This window comes from Oncorhynchus masou, chromosome 9, assembly GCF_036934945.1.
Source record: "Oncorhynchus masou masou isolate Uvic2021 chromosome 9, UVic_Omas_1.1, whole genome shotgun sequence".
Lineage (NCBI taxonomy): Eukaryota > Metazoa > Chordata > Actinopteri > Salmoniformes > Salmonidae > Oncorhynchus > Oncorhynchus masou.
The window spans coordinates 27,387,616-27,407,363 of record NC_088220.1 but is presented as its reverse complement, the minus strand read 5'-3'; the positions used below and the strand labels follow the sequence as shown (position 1 = coordinate 27,407,363).

The 19,748-nt window shown below is 46.8% G+C and overlaps 1 protein-coding gene across 1 annotated transcript in view; it reads right to left on the bottom strand.

Annotated features, from left to right (window-relative positions):
• Positions 1 to 113: 113 nt before the first annotated feature.
• Positions 114 to 19,748, bottom strand: part of LOC135545768 (dedicator of cytokinesis protein 2-like) — a 135,243-nt gene continuing 115,608 nt past the window's right edge. The window contains 25 exon segments of the mRNA XM_064973616.1: positions 114 to 542; positions 710 to 858; positions 943 to 1,048; positions 1,541 to 1,730; positions 1,868 to 1,995; positions 2,237 to 2,374; positions 2,635 to 2,718; positions 2,949 to 3,125; positions 4,128 to 4,214; positions 4,306 to 4,390; positions 4,490 to 4,571; positions 4,889 to 5,030; positions 5,300 to 5,404; positions 6,378 to 6,467; positions 6,618 to 6,728; positions 7,315 to 7,405; positions 8,748 to 8,788; positions 11,519 to 11,675; positions 11,782 to 11,867; positions 12,005 to 12,153; positions 12,361 to 12,419; positions 12,539 to 12,639; positions 14,003 to 14,081; positions 15,047 to 15,141; positions 15,226 to 15,324. Coding sequence (XP_064829688.1) covers positions 471 to 542; positions 710 to 858; positions 943 to 1,048; positions 1,541 to 1,730; positions 1,868 to 1,995; positions 2,237 to 2,374; positions 2,635 to 2,718; positions 2,949 to 3,125; positions 4,128 to 4,214; positions 4,306 to 4,390; positions 4,490 to 4,571; positions 4,889 to 5,030; positions 5,300 to 5,404; positions 6,378 to 6,467; positions 6,618 to 6,728; positions 7,315 to 7,405; positions 8,748 to 8,788; positions 11,519 to 11,675; positions 11,782 to 11,867; positions 12,005 to 12,153; positions 12,361 to 12,419; positions 12,539 to 12,639; positions 14,003 to 14,081; positions 15,047 to 15,141; positions 15,226 to 15,324 — 2,703 coding nt within the window. The 3' untranslated portion in view covers positions 114 to 470.

Here is a 19,748-nt window from a genome sequence, read left to right as displayed (position 1 = left end):
ATGAGAGTGCTTTGGGACATCATCCATATTCTCAATGAGTTCATCCATTATGTTCCGAGAGTCACATTAAACTGTTAATATAATGTTCTTTGAAAAAAAAAACGACCCTGTCAAACATTGGATATCTTTTTATTCATTGTTTCATAAGTTGAATCAAATTTGAAAGTTACATTACTAAAAAAAGGCAGTCAAGGAAAATGTATTTTTGATTGATTGTAAAAGATGTGAGAGCAGAAGCGTGAAAGCATGCTACGCAGAATTTCATCAGAGATCAAGTCTGTGTCTCTCCATCTCCCGCTCTATGTGTGTGTGTGCCTGCGGAAGCGCAACAAGTCTTGATGAAAAAGCTGATCAGATGTCTCTTTCCAAAGAGGAGCTTCTAGCAGGGCAACAACCCCTTGTGTTGACTGGCATTCAAAGCAGAGCAGGTGTAAAGGCACTGAGGGTACATCATGCTTGATGGACGGCCGTTAGAAATGACTGACGTTCTTGTTGCCTGGGTCAGTACACGACTTGTCTTTCTGTTGCTCAGACTTGTTGCTCTGCGGGAACATAGACAACCATACATCTAGATTAAACACACAACTCACCTAATGGTTGTGTGTGTGTGTGTGTGTGTGTGTGTGTGTGTGTGTGTGTGTGTGTGTGTGTGTGTGTGTGTGTGTGTGTGTGTGTGTGTGTGTGTGTGTGTGTGTGTGTGTGTGTGCACCTTGGCCCCGAACAGCAGGCTGATAACCCCTTTGGAGCGTCTGTCAGCGGTACGGTCACCAGGAAGACACACAGACATGCTCTTACTGTCCCTCCTGGACCGGGCTAACTCCGCCTCCTCACTACCGTTGACCACGGACAGAGACAGACCTGTGAACAGGGAGAGGATGTGTGTGAGAGGGAGTGTGCCTATGTGCATGCGGTCATGCGTGTGCATACGTTTGTGAGTGTTACCTGTAATAGCAGGCAGAGACCTGGAGTTGACATTGGTGAGAGAGTCATTTCCCTGACAGGGTTCAGACAGGTTGGTATCACTGCGGAACTCCTGCTTCTTGGACAGCTAGAGGGAGGCAGAGAACAGAGAGCAGGGATACTCACTGATACTGACATAAAGCAGGAGTCTGTGTGCACACTATCAGTCAGTTTGGACACACCTATATTGTAGAATAACAGTGAAGACATCAGAACTATGAAAGAACACATATGGAATCATGTAGGAACCAAAACAGTGGTAAACAAATCAAAATATATTTTACTTTTGAGATTCTTCAAAGTAGCCACCCTTTGCTTTGATGACAGCTTTGCACACTTTTGTCCCACTCGCTCTTGTCATTTCAATTCCATCCCTTGCCTCTCTCTCTCTCTCTCTCTCTCTCTCTCTCTCTCTCTCTGTCTCTCTGTCTCTTTGTCTCTCTCTTTCTGTCTCTCTTTCTGTCTCTCTCTCTCTCTGTCTCTGTCTTGCTCTCTCTTTCTCTGTGTCTCTCTCTCTCTTTTTTGCTGTATCTGTCTCTCTATCTATCTCTCTGTCTCTCCATCTCTCCATCTCTCTCACCCGTTTGCTGTCCAGTGTGTTGGTCCTGTCTCTCTCCTCTGGGATGAAGATCATGCTGCTCCTCTTCCTTTTCTTTTTGGACTTCCTGAGTTTCACCTCCCCATCGGCCCCTCCATCTTCCCCCATGCTCATACTCCCACTGGAGCGCTGCAGGGTGGGGGTCCGGGGGGACACCGTGTCAGGGAGACCACTGGGGAGGGAGGGGGGTGAGGGGAATGGGATCAAGAGAGAAGCGAGGGTAAGGTGTGTGTTGTTACATATGATTTTGTGTTTGCATCCGTCTGTGTGGGTTTCATCTGAGTGTGTGCGTGTGCCTGTGTGTGTTACCTGTCTGGGTAAGGTTTGGTGGGGGTCCCACACTCAGACCCCTGGAGGGAGCAGATGGAGATGACAGACTGACGGAAGGAGCGAAGGACAGAGCGCGGACGAGTTGACTTCCTCTCATCCATATCCGGCTAAGAACAAGGGAGAAAGAGAAGGATGGAGAAAAAGGTCAAAGGTGACGTTGAATGAAGGAGAGAGTGACAATGCTTTTCACAAACAGGAGTTATGGCCAGTATCATTCCTAAAGCTCTTTTCATAACACATTTTTCAGACAGATATTCTCCTCTGCCCAAGATACCAGGCAGTTCCCTGCAGCTAGCATTTCAGTCATCATGCAAACACTCTCCTTTTCTCTCCCTCTCTTTCTCTTACCAGGTCCCTCACGCCGTACTCCTTCTCCACCTTCTTCCTCATGTGTTTGAAGCACTCCTCCATGCGCTCGTGGAAAGGTCGTAGGTCGTCTGTCACTCTCTTACCATGTAGAGAGATCCCTCCCCCCAGCAACGGGATCTGCAAGATAATAATGTGTGTGGGCATGCATGTGTGTGTGTGTGTGTGTGTGTGTGTGTGTGTGTGTGTGTGTGTGTGTGTGTGTGTGTGTGTGTGTGTGTGTGTGTGTGTGGGCATGCATATGTGTGTGTGTGTGTGTGTGTGTGTGGGCATGCATATGTGTGTGTGTGCATGTGTGTGTGTGTGTGTGTGTATGCATGTGTGTGTGTGCCTGTGTTTCAGTACTGTATGTGAGTGTGTACCGTGTGTGTGTACAGTACCTGCCATGCGATGAGGTCTTTGAGGCGATACAGCTTATCTCGGTCCTCTGGGTGTTGCAGGTTGTACTCCTCAGTGAAGAAGGCCTGGGGAGAGGAGAGATATCATTGAAATGTGCTGCTCTTTTATGTATTAAACAGTCCTGGGTTGAGATAGGAAGAAGACAAATGTATGATCTTCACCAAACATCCAGCTTATTGTATAGTATATTCTATCCCTACTTCAGCTTGTGCCAAACACACAGAATACTGTTCTGAAATGTACGAGTTGGGCAGGAGTAAAGAGATGACGAACGGATGGATGGATGAACTCTGACCTTTTCGTACTTGGCGAAGCCCCCCATGACAGCGGGGTCCACGATGCCGTTGAGCAGCATGGAGAGGGGGTTGATGGGAAGGGCGTCGTCGGCCTGGTATTGGTTTACCATGGTGAGGATCTTGTCATTTGTGCTCTCCATGGTCTCTATGGCATTCTCCAGAGGACTGATGGTGGTCTGACAGAGAGAGAAACTGAACTGGTTACTGATCAAAACCTTAGAAAAACCTTGACAAAGTACATGCTCAGTGAGCACAGCCTTGCCATTGAGGAGGGTAGACACAGGAAAACCTGGATCCCTGTAGAGGAAAGGCTGTGCAACCACTGCACCACAGCAGGTAGAGGAAAGGCTGTGCAACCACTGCACCACAGCAAAACCTGGCTCCCTGTAGAGGAAAGGCTGTGCAACCACTGCTCCCTGTAGAGGAAAGGCTGTGCACCACTGCACCAACAGCAGAACCTGGCTCCCTGTAGAGGAAAGGCTGTGCAACCACTGCACCACAGCAGAGCTGCATTTCCTGACAAAATGTAAAAAAATATAAACCAATTAGAGATTGTCATTTCCCCAAATGTCAAACCCTTATTCAAGGTTTCAAAGACCTCTCTGATGAGAGTAGGCTACCCGTCCTGTTGGGGGAGGACGCAGAGAGCTGTGGGTTGGCAGCGCACTACATTGCGGCCTGCCATAAGTTGAGGGACAGTGTCTGACAGACGAATCAACCTGCACATGTCCTCTACTGTATGCTTATTGTTATTGTTGAATGTAGGGTTATTTTGACACTTGGTTATTGTTGTTCCTGTTGTGTCCCGTTGACAATCTTGATTCTCATTTGTATTTATTTTTTATATTATAAATATCCAAAATAAGCTTTGACAATATGCACGTTGTTACGTCATGCCAATGAAGCAAATTGAATTGAAAAAAGAAAATGAAATTTGAGAAAGAAAGACGGGGAGAGACACAGAGAGAGAGAGAGAGTGAGAGAGAGAGAGAGAGAGAGAGAGAGAGAGAGAGAAAGAGAGAGAGAGAGAGAGAGAGAGAGAGAGAGAGAGAGAGAGAGAGAGAGAGAGAGAGAGAGAGAGAGAGAGAGAGAGAGAGAGAGAGAGAGAGAGAGAGAGAGAGGGCATAAGACCAACATCAGGCGAATTTTGACAAAAAGACAGACAAACACATGCTTACATGTTTCATATCTGTGGCCTCAAACCAGCGCAGGATCCCAGGGAGTTTGTACACTGTGGTGAATGTGGTGCGCTCAATCCACATGGACTAGGAGAGAGAGAGATTGAGATTGTTGCCATTGTTTTACATGGAATAGCTCTATGGTCATAGACATGTCCTCATTCAGTCAGACACTTACAACAAACTCATTATTGGGGTCCACTGGTCCTCTCCTCACTGGTCTGGAGTAGTGGAAACGCTGCACATAGTTGGACTTGTAGAAGCTACAACACAGAAAGAGGGGCTACATTTCTTCTGTTTACGCTGTCTATTTTCAAAGCAAATGAATTCGAATGAGAGGGAGACGGACAAAAGGGACTGACTTGTTGATCTGGTCAGGGACTGGTTTGTTCTTCAGGTGAGGTGGGATCTCCAGGACGGGTTGCACAGTGAAACACTGGATGTCTGAGAACCCCGGTCAGGGAACGCAACATTACCACAACACAAACATGATGAAGACAAATGTTTAGGTGTGTGTGTGTGTGTGTGTGTGTGTGTGTGTGTGTGTGCGTGCGTGCGTGTGTGTGTGCAGGTGTGTGCGTGTGTGTAGGTGTGTGTGTAGGATGTGTGTATACCAGGGTTGGGGTCAATTCTAATTCCAAAGGTTACTCACTGAAAAGCATTGAAGAGAATTGGACTTTCAAGTATACGTCCTCAATTGACTGGAATTTAAATGGATATGACCCCAATTCTGGTTTCTACACTGCACATTATGAGGATACACTGCAACGGGGAGAGTCTGACGTCGTCTCCAGGCATGGTGGTGATATTGAGACGGACAGCGCTGGGGAACTGACTCATCAGCTGGTTCTGGAAGTCTTCTCTACGCTCGTACTCCTTCCCCCGGTGGATAAACACCTTGTTCTGAGGTTATACACAGGTTGTAGACGGTCATAAAGGGATCATTACTGCTCATAAGCGCCTTGTTTGATCAGACCTATAGACACTCATGCATGGGGTTATAAACACTCAGAAATATGACATAAGAGGTCATTCTTTTAATACAATTTTGATATTGCTTCCCCTTGTGAATTGACAGCCTTTGTTGCTCATTTCATAAGTATAATAAACCATTATTGGCCCGAAATCATGTAAATATGGGCGAAACTGAGACATTGAGAAGGTTGACCGACCCTGAGGAAGGGAGGGTAGCCCTGTCCATAGTATCCCACTGCAAAGTAGTCTGGCTTGGGCCTCAGGATCTTCATAATGTTCTCATAGAACTTAGCCTGCTGCTTCTACAGACAGACAGAGAGACAGACAGAGAGAGACAGAGAGAGACAGAGAGACAGAGAGAGACAGAGCGAGACAGAGAGAGACAGAGAGAGAGAGACAGAGAGAGACAGAGAGAGAAAGACAGAGAGAGACAGAGAGAGAGAGAGAGAGTGGGGTTAAGGTGGGAGAGACATAGAGAGGGGGAGGAAGAGGGAAAAAGAGAGAGGGTGGGAGAGACATAGAGAGGGGGAGGAAGAGGGAAAAAGAGAGAGGGTGGGAGAGACATAGAGAGGGGGAGGAAGAGGGAAAAAAAGAGAGAGGGTGGGAGAGACATAGAGAGGGGGAGGAAGAGGGAAATAGAGAGAGGGTGGGAGAGACATAGAGAGGGGGAGGAAGAGGGAAAAGAGAGAGGGTGGGAGAGACATAGAGAGGGGGAGGAAGAGGGAAAAGAGAGAGGGTGGGAGAGACATAGAGAGGGGGAGGAAGAGGGAAAAAGAGAGAGGGTGGGAGAGACATAGAGAGGGGGAGGAAGAGGGAAAAAGAGAGAGGGTGGGAGAGACAGACAGACAGAAGAAGATAGAGATATTATATGATAATGCCTTCTGTACAGCTACAGCCATCAGAGAAATGACATGCTCAGCAAAGACCTGTTTTTCTAGGGTGAAATATGTGAGAAACGATAAAAGGACAATCCAAGGGCAGAATCTAATGGAGAAATACTGTATATGCACGTTTTGTTTGAGTGAGCGAGACTCTTGGGAGGCGAGAGAAGAGAAGAATGAGAAAAGGAGGAGAGGAGTATATTGAATAGTCACTCCAGATATGATGTACGTTGGGATGAGGAGAGGAGAGGTGAGGAGAAAGTGAGAGTAAATGAATGTTTTGAGGGTCCTGTGATAGGTGTCACAAATTTAAGGACAAACGCTGATAAAGGAAGCTTGACAAAACCTATTCATGTGTGGAATAGGACAGGAAAGTGTGTTATGTGTGTCTTACCAGACTCTGGCTGAGCAGCTCGTAGTCAAACACCTCCATCTCATACTGGTCAGCCAGCTCCTTACACAGAGTAATGGCTTCCTCCCACATCTACACAACACAGCCAGATGAAAGATTACCAATACACACACATGGAGAGAAGACACAAGATAGACAAGAGAACCAACTCCAACACATCTATCGATACAGCAAAGACACTATACCGAATCAAGATGGTGCACTCTGCTCTATTTAGCTGACCTTGCCCTTGTCGAAGTGTCCGATGATTTTGTCATAGAGGTTCTCCTTCAGCTGGCGCTGGGTCTGACAGCTACGCAACTCAAACTGGGGACTGCACTGGTCGTCTGACCACTGGGGTAGAGGAGGGGGGAGGGAGGGACGGAGAGGGAAGGGGAGAGAGAGAGCCAGAGACAGAGACAGAGAGAGAGAGAGAGAGAGAGAGAGAGAGAGAGAGAGAGAGAGAGAGAGGACATAGCCTAAACAATCAGTGTGGCAAGATAGGCTATAGACAGGATTGTAAAGGCTATAGGTTGTAGGTTATAGGTTATAGGCTATACTTTATATAGGAGTGACTGCATGTGTGTGTGAGAGATGAAGCAGTGTAAACTACTATGACGTCAATGACAGAGAAGATGTAATAAATTACTGGAGAGAATAAACTCTATGAAAGCACCCCATAAAAGAGACGGAGAGAGAGAGAAGTCACACACACACTATATCAATCACTATAGTTACCCAGCCACAGAGGCCAAAACCCTGTCATGAAGTCACTCTGAAAACTTAATCAGATGGATTAATGCTATTGGCCATCTCCAAGGGAATCAGTCATCAACCAATAAAACACCCTCGCTCTCATCTCACACTGTGTCAGGGCTACACTGAATCCACCAATAAATGCTTCTCTCTCGCTGTGAATGCCAATGTCAATTTGGCATACCTTGAGCAGGCGAGAGTGAAGCAACAGGGTGTATGCAGCCTCTGTGTAGTTTTCCACATCCAAGTGAAGGTCTCTCAGCTTGTAGAGGTATCTGTAACACACACGCGTGCACATGTGTGCATACGCAAGCACGCAGGCACACACGCACACGCACACACACGCACACGCACGCACGCACACACACACACACACACACACACACACACACACACACACACACGCACGCACACACACACACACACACGCAGGCACACACGCACACACACGCACACACACACACACACACACACACACACACACACACACACACACACACACACACACACACACACACACACACACACACACAAAGTTAATACACACCACACTCTAATGTCTACCACTGTCCACTAGATGACTCTGTTGCCTAGACGACAACTCAGTGACTAGTCAGTCCATCATGCTGTGATACACGTATCCAATCTGTTGTGATTGTGATGGCATGACCTATACACCAACCATCAACCACAGAGAACTAACAAATGGCTAAACTGACAGCCCAATGGGCACTGTCTGTCTCGGGATAATAGATAGCGTATGCCGTCCCGATGACGTTTTTATAGCGGAGCAAAGCTTTGTGATCCTGTCACACTGATGTGAACACTGCGGAACACACAAGCAGAACACACGGAAGTTGAATGTGCCTTCAGACCGTGTCGCTATGCAGCTACCTCAGCCACAGGTCTCTTTTAACCTCCCTCTCTCTTTCTCCTCTCTCTTTCTCCTCTCTCTTTCTCCTCTTCCTCTTTCTATTCTTTGTTATTTCTAACCCATCTTCTATCACTGTCACTCATTTTCAGCACAACATTGTTCCATTTTTTGGATTGTGTCAAATGTGGGACTTGAATTGTTTTGAACATTCTAGGTTTCCCGCAGAGCATCTTTCACTCGCTAGTCTTGGTTTCTTCCTCCATCTTTTTATTCCATTCCTCCTTTTGGATCACGCCTTTCTTTGACTCACCTTCTGTATCCCTCTGTCCTTCACTTTCTCTCAACCTCTCCACTTCCCTCCCTCCATCGGTCTCTCTCTCTCACTCACTATCACACTCTTTCCCTCTCGCTCCCTCCTTCCCTCTCCATCCCTCTCTCTCTCCTAAAATGAGTGCACATGTTATGGTTAGTGGAGGACTTGATCCTCTGGATTTGGACATTAATTCAGAAGGATTGAGATAATCCCTTGTCAGATTATATACACACAAACACACACACACACAAGGTCACATTCTCGCACTCATTCACAGAGTAATACACTGTTATACACAGCTACCCCAGTCCCACAGCACATATACAGAAACCCTCTATAGACAAACTAGATCATGTATTAGATATGGTGTAACTAGTTATGAAACATATTTACAATTGTAATAACAGGTTATTGTTACATAAAGTGTCACCTGATGTACATCCCTTCACGGTTGATGTCCTTGTAGAAATTCTGCAATGCAACAGAGAGGAGTGTGAGGAGTGAGAGGAGTGTAACGTTGCCTGTTAGTATGGATGTGTGTTGGGGGGATGTGTGTGTGAGGATAAACTTCAGAGAGGGTTTGTGTGTGTGTGTGTGTGTGTGTGTGTGTGTGTGTGTGTGTGTGTGTGTGTGTGTGTGTGTGTGTGTGTGTGCCAGTGCGGCACAAATTCCCTGTTTAATGAAGTTTAATGATGTCTTAAGAGAGCAGACGAGTGTGATGACCTAAAGTAACCCTGTCTCATCACCACACACACACACACACACACACACACACACACACGCACCCACACACACCACGGCTCTTCTACGGTGCTCACCCACTGAGAAAGACACTCAAGGTAGAACACAAACATCTTAAACCCATGTCATCATCTAGCACGCTCCAATAATCTCCACATCTGACTAGTGTTTGAAGAGCAATTAGAAATATCAAACATAAACTGATGACACGTGCAGCTAACATACACACATTATATATACAAAAGTATGTGGACACCCCTTCAAATTTGTGGATTCGGCTATTTCAGCCACATCCATTGCTGACAGGTGTATAATATAGAACACACAGCCATGCGATCTCCATACACAAACATTGGCAGTAGAATGGCCTGACTGAAGAGCTCAGTGACATCCAACGTGGCACCGTCTTAGTATGTAACCTTTCCAACAAGTCAGTTTGTCAAATCTCTGCCCTGCTAGAGCTGCCCGGTCAACTGTAAGTGCTGTTATTGTGAAGTTGAAACGTCTAGGAGCAACAGTGGTTCAGCCTGAAGTGGTAGGCCACACAAGTTCACAGAACTGGTCCGCCGCGTGCTGAAGCGCATAGCACGTAACAATTGTCTGTCCTCAGTTGCAACACTCACTACCAAGTTTCAAACTGCCTCTGTAAGCAATGTCAGCACATTAACTTTTCGGCGGGAGCTTCATGAAATGGGTTTCCATGGCTGAGCAGTCACACACAAGCCTAAGATCACCATTCCCAATGCCAAGTGTCGGCTGGAGTGGTGTAAAGATCGACGCCATTGGACTCTGGAGTGGTGGAAACGCCTTCTCTGGAGTGATGAATCACACTTCACTATCTGGCAGTCTGACAGATGAATCATGCTAATGTTAGTTGTCCTGAGAAGGATGATTAGCTTGCAATGCATAGCATGCTAATGTTAGTTGTGGTGAGGAGGAATAATGGCCTGGGGCTGTTTTTCATGGTTTGGGCTAATGTTAGTTCCAGTGAAGGAAATCTTAAAGCTACAGCATACAATGACATGTCCTGAGACAATTCTGGCTTCCAATTTTGCAAGCATGGGGATGAGTTGTCCTGAGGCAGGACAATGCCTTGCATGCACAAAGCAGAATGACAAGGCCATTGAACACCGTTGCAATGAATTGGAACGCCGACTGCGAACCAGGCCTAATCGCCCAACATCAGCGCCTGACCTCACTAATGCTCTTGTGGTTGAATGGAAGCATGGCCCTACAGCAATGTTCCAACATCTAGTGGAAAGCCTTCCCAGAAGAGTGGAGGCTGTTATAACAGCAAAGGGGGGACCAACTCCAGGTGTCCACATTCTTTTGGTCATGTGGTGTTTTCCAGATGCATCCCTGGGAGCTGTGTGTTAGCTATAGCATGCTAATGTTAGTTGTCCTGAGGTAAGGATGACTAGCTTGCATATTGCATAGCATGCTAATGTTAGTTGTCCTGAGGTAAGGATGATTAGCTTGCATATTGCATAGCATGCTAATGTTAGTTATCCTGAGGTAAAGATGACTAGCTTGCATATTGCATAGCATGCTAATGTTAGTTATCCTGAGGTAAGGATGACTAGCTTGCATATTGCATAGCATGTTAATGTCAATTAGCCTGAGGTAAGGGTGTTTAGCTTCCCAAACAACATTTAATGAAAGGGAATGACTAATGCTTAGCCATAGCGGTGCTGGGTAACCCTGGATAACTCTGGGGTGGCAGGTAGCCTAGTTGTTAGAGCTTTGGGCCAGTAACCGAAAGGTTGCTGGATCAAATCCCCAAGCTGACAAGGTAATAATCTGCCGTTCTGTCCCTGAGCAAGGCACATTGAACCCAACTGAATCAGAGAGGTGAGGGGGGCTGCCTTAATCTGTTCCCCGGGTGCTGAAGACGTGGATGTTGATTAAGGCAGCCCCCTCACCTCTCTGATTCAGTTGGGTTCAATGTGGAAGGCATTCAGTTGTACAACTGACTAGGTATACCCCCTTTCCTTTGTACAGCTATGTTACTGTGTGACTGCTATAGAGTCACAGTATAATACAAGGACAGGCCGGTACTGCCTCTGAGACTCCCCTCACCTTGTATTGATCTGCGATATTCTAACAGATGCTGTTACTGAATGTTTTAACTTAGTTTTTAATTCATTCATAAGTCCAGAATGTATTAGGAGGTGTTATAATTGATTGGATGCCATGTTGATGACTATATTGCGGGCACAATTGAAATGGCATGGCATGATCGACAGATTGATTTGTTGTTGGTGAGAAGGGTGTGATTGTGTGTTGAAAGTGACTCTGGGTGATTTTGAGGTGGGACCGGCTGATGGCAACACATGAAACATAAAGGTGTCAGTGCTGCAGTTGATGCAACAACATGCAAATAGCTTCAAAACTAGAAATGCAGATAAAAGCTACATCATTCTGCCCACTGTGGTTCTTCCTGTAGTGGGTGGGGCTTACCAGGAGATTGACAGTGCAGCTCATGCGGTTGTTGCGGCTGTCGTCACTCATCACCGTGCGGTAGTCAAGGAGACGCACCAGGAGTCCCTTCACCAAGGTGACGAAGTGCTCGACCTCTGGCCTCAACAAGGGACGCGCCACAGCACACTCCAACAGACTGACACACACACACACACACACACACAAACGCACACAGACACGTATGTAAGTGAACGGGTGGTTGATTGAGTGGATAGATATTGGAATTGATGAAAGACACCCACATGGTTTCCAGTAGCTCCATGTATCTCTCATCTCCTCCTCCTCCCTCCACCTCATGATCCAGCTTCAGAATGATCTCATTCTCAAACTACAGACACACAGAGGGGAGGGAATGGGAAAGCCTCTCTGGAAGTTGTCAAAGTGATTCCGTTCACACTGTGTGTGTGCGTGAGTGCTCATGTGTGTGTGCGCGCGTAAGGGAGTGTGTGTGTGTCACTGTCGAACCTTGTGGAAGTGTGTGGAGACTGTGTGTTCACACTGCATCATGTCGAAGAAGATGGGGATGGTGGCTCGTCTCAGCTCCTCCTCAGGAATCAGAGTCATCTCCAGGATAGGACCCACCATCCCAGGGATAAAACAGATCTTATTCCCACCTACACACACAAGAATCAGTCTCGGAGTCGAAAACACCCACATACATATATTCTCTCTCTCTCACACACACACACACACACACACACACACACACACACACACACACACACACACACACACACACACACACACACACACACACACACACACACACACACACACACACACACACACACACACACACACACACAGACACACAGACTTGCCCAGTTTGTACCACATGTCCCGTATGGCGAAACCAATGAGTCTCCTCATGTCTCCATACCTGAAGATGAAATCAGCTTTGTTTTAGGACAGGGGTTAATACAACATCCTAACATTGATTATGAAATACTGTGGATCATTAATATTGTCAGAGAGAAACAAAAGACAAATGTAAATCACTTTGTTAGGATCTTGTTCCTCTTGGTTGAGGAGAAATGCTGGAGCTGCAAGGACTCTTGGGTAATGAATGCTACGGCCAAATGGAAGTAATTATTCCACAACTACAGACAAAGAGGGAGGAGGAAACAAAATCGTCAAAACCTATGAGATAAATAATGAATTTATGATAGGGGGAGTGAGAGGGAGAGAGAATGAAAGAGAGCGTAGAGTATTTACTTACATCCGTGACACACAGAGAGAGACTGAAACACCTGAATGTGTGCACACACACACACAGACTAGAAGACACACACACAGACTAGAAGACACACACACACAGATTAGAAGACACACACACACAGACTAGAAGACACACACACACAGACTAGAAGACACACACACACAGACTAGAAGACACACACACACAGACTAGAAGACACACACACAGACTAGAAGACACACACACAGACTAGAAGACACACACACAGACTAGAAGACACACACACAGACTAGAAGACACACACACACAGACTAGAAGACACACACACAGACTAGAAGACACACACACAAAGACTAGAAGACACACACACAGACTAAAGACACACACACAGAGACTAGAAGACACACACACACAGACTAGAAGACACACACACAGACTAGAAGACACACACACAGACTAGAAGACACACACACACAGACTAGAAGACACACACACAGACTAGAAGACACACACACAAAGACTAGAAGACACACACACAGACTAAAGACACACACACAGAGACTAGAAGACACACACACACAGACTAGAAGACACACACACAAAGACTAGAAGACACACACACACAGACTAAAGACACACACACACAGACAAGAAGACACACACACACAGACTAGAAGACACACACACAGACTAGAAGACACACACACAAAGACTAGAAGACACACACACACAGACTAAAGACACACACACATAGACTAGAAGACACACAGACTAGAAGACACACAGACTAGAAGACACACACAGACTAGAAGACACACACACAGACTAGAAGACACACAGACTAGAAGACACATACACACACAGACTAGAAGACACACACAGACAGACTAGAAGACACACACACAGACTAGAAGACACACACACACAGACTAGAAGACACACACACAGACTAGAAGACACACACAGACTAGAAGACACACACACACAGACTAGAAGACGCACACACAGACTAGAAGACACACACACACAGACTAGAATATACACACACACAGACTAGTAGACGCAGACACACACAGCAGACTTGAAGACACACGCACGCACACACAGACTTGAAGACACACGTACGCACACACACACACACACACACACACACACACACACACACACACACACACACACACACACACACACACACACACACACACACACACACACACACACACACACACACACACACACACACGAGAAGACACACACACGGTGACCTGCACTTCAAAGTCGTTGTTGTTGAGGAACTTGAGGTTCATGGTATCAGCATAGGTGTTGATTGCTCTGAGGAACACCCTGAGAGAAACCCAATACATCTGTCAGATAGATGACACCAGGAGATCAATGTCTACCTAATATATATCAATGGGGATATTGACGTGACATGATATCAATATGGTATCTATATTCATGCCATCTGATATCTATAGCAATGGGAATATTAAACATTAAGAAACATGTTAATACAATGAAAATTAATACAATATTGACACAGTATCCCTACCACCATATAGCTTCATCTGACAATAAATGATGAGATGTTATTCGATGAAATCAAATGATTATGTTAAAAGACACTTAAAACCAGATTTAACTCATTATAGTAAAGTTTGAAAAGGTAACTAGCCTTTTCCCATGGCTCTCTTTCAAGTGCTATCTATCTTTCTCATTCTGTAAGAGACCTCACTGCTCCCTCCACCCTCTCTAACTTTGCACTGTTTATCTTCCCTTATCTTCCTCTTCCTATCTCTCGCTTTCTATCTTTTACTATCTCCCTCTTTCTCTCTCTCTGCACTGTGCTATCTGACATATCCTTGGCCTGTGGAAATCTCTCTCTCTCTCCCCCTCACCCTCTCTCCCCCCTCTACCCTTCACTGTAACTACACTACAGTTGCTACTCTACAATGTAACTCTACACTACAGTTGCTACTCTACAATATAACTCTGCACTACAGTTGCTACTCTACAATGTAACTCTACACTACAGTTGCTACTCTACAATGTAACTCTGTCCACAGTTGTTACTCTACACTATAACTCTACACTACAGTTGCTACTCTACAATGTAACTCTACACTACAGTTGCTACTCTACAATGTAACTCTACACTGCAGTTGCTACTCTACAATGTAACTCTACACTACAGTTGCTACTCTACAATGTAACTCTGCACTACAGTTGCTACTCTACAATGTAACTCTGCACTACAGTTGCTACTCTACAATGTAACTCTACACTACAGTTGTGTGTGAGTGCAGTACCTGTTCTGCACCATGATCATAGCCATCCAGTCAGAGGGATAGACGTGCTTCCCAATCAGATCCTTAAACAGTAGGAACGTCTCCATCAGAAAGTCCTGCAACACATAGAGTCTATGAGTGTGTGTGTTTGCATGTGTGTGCGTGTGTGTGTGCGTGTGTGTGTGTGTGTGATGGCTCACCACTAGGTCGGTGGTGCCTGAGAAGGTCTCTAGGTAGCTGGAGTAGTGGCTGTCATCCATCTGACTCAGAATGGCCGTCATACAGGCCACCACCCTAGACTGAGAGAGAGAAACAGAGAGGAGAGAGAGAGAGGGAGAGAGAGAATGAGAGAGAGAGAGAGAGAGAGAGAGAGAGAGAGAGAGAGAGAGGAGAGAATGTGGTCAGTGTACAACAGGGGACGTGGTGACGGAAATGCACTTTCAACTCTACTGTGAGAAATATTCCTCACCAAGAAATCCATTATTAGCAGAAATTACAAAAATTATTCAAAATGAAGGGAGTGATAGACGAGAGAGGGGGAGGAAGGGAGTGATAAATAAGAGGGGGAGGAAGGGAGTGATAGATGAGAGAAGAGGAAGGGAGTGATAGATGAGAGGGGGAGGAAGGGAGTGATAGATGAGAGGGGGGAAGGGAGTGATAGATGAGAGGGGAGGAAGGGAGTGATAAATAAGAGGGGAGGAAGGGAGTGATAAATAAGAGGGGGAGGAAGGGAGAGATAAATACGAGGGGGAGGAAGGGAGTGATAGATGAGAGAAGAGGAAGGGAGTGATAAATGAGAGGGGGAGGAAGGGAGTGATAAATAAGAGGGGGAGGAAGGGAGTGATAGATGAGAGAAGAGGAAGGGAGTGATAGATGAGAGGGGGAGGAAGGGAGTGATAGACGAGAGGGGGAGGAAGGGAGTGATAGATGAGAGAAGAGGAAGGGAGTGATAAATAAGAGGGGGAGGAAGGGAGTGATAGATGAGAGAAGAGGAAGGGAGTGATAGATGAGAGGGGGAGGAAGGGAGTGATAGACGAGAGGGGGAGGAAGGGAGTGATAGATGAGAGAAGAGGAAGGGAGTGATAAATTAGAGGGGGAGGAAGGGAGTGATAGATGAGAGGGGGAGGAAGGGAGTGATAAATAAGGGGGGAAGGGAGTGATAAATAAGAGGGGGAGGAAGGGAGTGATAGATGAGAGAAGAGGAAGGGAGTGATATATGAGAGGGGGAGGAAGGGAGTGATAGATGAGAGGGGGAAGGAAGTGATAGATGAGAGAAGAGGAAGGGAGTGATAAATAAGAGGGGGAGGAAGGGAGTTATAGACGGGAGGGGGAGGAAGGGAGTGATAGATGAGAGAAGAGGAAGGGAGTGATAAATAAGGGGGGAGGAAGGGAGTGATAAATAAGGGGGAGGAAGGGAGAGATAAATAAGAGGGGGAGGAAGGGAGTGATAGATGAGAGAAGAGGAAGGGAGTGATAGATGAGAGGGGGAGGAAGGGAGTGATAAATAAGGGGGGAGGAAGGGAGTGATAGATGAGAGAAGAGGAAGAGAGTGATAAATGAGAGGGGGAGGAAGGGAGTGATAAATAAGAGGGGGAGGAAGGGAGTGATAGACGAGAGGGGGAGGAAAGGAGTGATAGATGAGAGAAGAGGAAGGGAGTGATAAATAAGAGGGGGAGGAAGGGAGTGATAGATGAGAGAAGAGGAAGGGAGTGATAGATGAGAGGGGGGAAGGGAGTGATAGACGAGAGGGGGAGGAAGGGAGTGATAGATGAGAGAAGAGGAAGGGAGTGATAAATTAGAGGGGGAGGAAGGGAGTGATAGATGAGAGGGGGAGGAAGGGAGTGATAAATAAGAGGGGGGAAGGGAGTGATAAATAAGAGGGGGAGGAAGGGAGTGATAGATGAGAGGGGGAGGAAGGGAGTGATAGATGAGAGGGGGGAAGGGAGTGATAGATGAGAGGGGGGGAAGGGAGTGATAGATGAGAGAAGAGGAAGGGAGTGATAAATAAGAGGGGGAGGAAGGGAGTTATAGACGGGAGGGGAGGAAGGGAGTGATAGATGAGAGAAGAGGAAGGGAGTGATAAATAAGAGGGGGAGGAAGGGAGTGATAGATGAGAGAAGAGGAAGGGAGTGATAGATGAGAGGGGGAAGGGAGTGATAGATGAGAGGGGGAGGAAGGGAGTGATATATGAGAGGGGGAGGAAGGGAGTGATAGATGAGAGGGGGGAAGGGAGTGATAGATGAGAGAAGAGGAAGGGAGTGATAAATAAGAGGGGGAGGAAGGGAGTTATAGACGGGAGGGGGAGGAAGGGAGTGATAGATGAGAGAAGAGGAAGGGAGTGATAAATAAGAGGGGGAGGAAGGGAGTGATAGATGAGAGAAGAGGAAGGGAGTGATAGATGAGAGAAGAGGAAGGGAGTGATAGATGAGAGGGGGGAAGGGAGTGATAGATGAGAGAAGAGGAAGGGAGTGATAGATGAGAGGGGGAGGAAGGGAGTGATAGATGAGAGGGGGGAAGGGAGTGATAGATGAGAGAAGAGGAAGGGAGTGATAAATTAGAGGGGGAGGAAGGGAGTGATAGATGAGAGGGGGAGGAAGGGATTGATAAATAAGAGGGGAGGAAGGGAGTGATAAATAAGAGGGGGAGGAAGGGAGAGATAAATACGAGGGGGAGGAAGGGAGTGATAGATGAGAGAAGAGGAAGGGAGTGATAAATAAGAGGGGGAGGAAGGGAGTGATAAATAAGAGGGGGAGGAAGGGAGTGATAGACGAGAGAAGAGGAAGGGAGTGATAGATGAGAGAAGAGGAAGGGAGTGATAGATGAGAGGGGGGGAAGGGAGTGATAGATGAGAGGGGAGGAAGGGAGTGATAGATGAGAGAAGAGGAAGGGAGTGATAAATAAGAGGGGGAGGAAGGGAGTGATAGATGAGAGGGGGAGGAAGGGAGTGATAGACGAGAGAAGAGGAAATGAGTGATAAATAAGAGGGGGAGGAATGGAGTGATAGATGAGAGAAGAGGAAGGGAGTGATAGATGAGAGGGGGAGGAAGGGAGTGATAAATAAGGGGGAGGAAGGGAGTGACAGATGAGAGAAGAGGAAGGGAGTGATAAATAAGAGGGGGAGGAAGGGAGTGATAGACGAGAGGGGGAGGAAGGGAGTGATAATTAAGAGGGGGAGGAGGGAGTGATAAATAAGAGGGGGAGGAAGGGAGTGATAGATGAGAGAAGAGGAAGGGAGTGATAGATGAGAGGGGGGGAAGGGAGTGATAGATGAGAGGGGGAGGAAGGGAGTGATAGATGAGAGAAGAGGAAGGGAGTGATAAATAAGAGGGGGAGGAAGGGAGTGATAGATGAGAGGGGGGGAAGGGAGTGATAGACGAGAGAAGAGGAAGGGAGTGATAGATGAGAGAAGAGGAAATGAGTGATAAATAAGAGGGGGAAGGGAGTGACAGATGAGAAAAGAGGAAGGGAGTGATAAATAAGAGGGGGAGGAAGGGAGTGATAAATAAGATGGGGAGGAAGGGAGTGATAGACGAGAGGGGGAGGAAGGGAGAGATAAATAAGAGGGGGAGGAAGGGAGTGATAGATGAGAGAAGAGGAAGGGAGTGATAAATAAGAGGGGGAGGAAGGGAGTGATAAATAAGAGGGGGAGGAAGGGAGTGATAGATGAGAGAAGAGGAAGGGAGTGATAAATAAGAGGGGGAGGAAGGGAGTGATAGACGAGAGGGGGAGGAAGGGAGTGATAATTAAGAGGGGGAGGAAGGGAGTGATAAATAAGAGGGGGAGGAAGGGAGTGATAGATGAGAGAAGAGGAAGGGAGTGATAGATGAGAGGGGGGAAGGGAGTGATAGATGAGAGGGGGAGGAAGGGAGTGATAGATGAGAGAAGAGGAAGGGAGTGATAAATAAGAGTGGGGAGGAGGGAGTGATAGATGAGAGGGGGGGAAGGGAGTGATAGACGAGAGAAGAGGAAGGGAGTGATAGATGAGAGAAGAGGAAATGAGTGATAAATAAGAGGGGGAAGGGAGTGACAGATGAGAGAAGAGGAAGGGAGTGATAAATAAGAGGGGGAGGAAGGGAGTGATAAATAAGAGGGGGAGGAAGGGAGTGATAGATGAGAGGGGGAGGAAGGGAGAGATAAATAAGAGGGGGAGGAAGGGAGTGATAGATGAGAGAAGAGGAAGGGAGTGATAAATAAGAGGGGGAGGAAGGGAGTGATAAATAAGAGGGGGAGGAAGGGAGTGATAGACGAGAGGGGGAGGAAGGGAAAGATAAATAAGAGGGGGAGGAAGGGAGTGATAGATGAGAGAAGAGGAAGGGAGTGATAAATAAGAGGGGGAGGAAGGGAGTGATAGACGAGAGAAGAGGGAGGGAGTGATAGATGAGAGAAAAGGAAGGCAGTGATAGATGAGAGAAGAGGAAGGGAGTGATAAATAAGAGGGGGAGGAAGGGAGTGATAGACGAGAGGGGGAGGAAGGGAGTGATAAATAAGAGGGGGAGGAAGGGAGAGATAAAAAAGAGGGGGGGAAGGGAGAGATAGATGAGAGAAGAGGAAGGGAGTGATAAATAAGAGTGGGAGGAAGGGAGTGATAGATGAGAGCAGAGGAAGGGAGTGATAGATGAGAGGGGGAGGAAGGGAGTGATAGACGAGAGAAGAGGAAGGGAGTGATAGATGAGAGAAGAGGAAAGGAGTGATAAATAAGAGGGGGAGGAAGGGAGTGATAGAC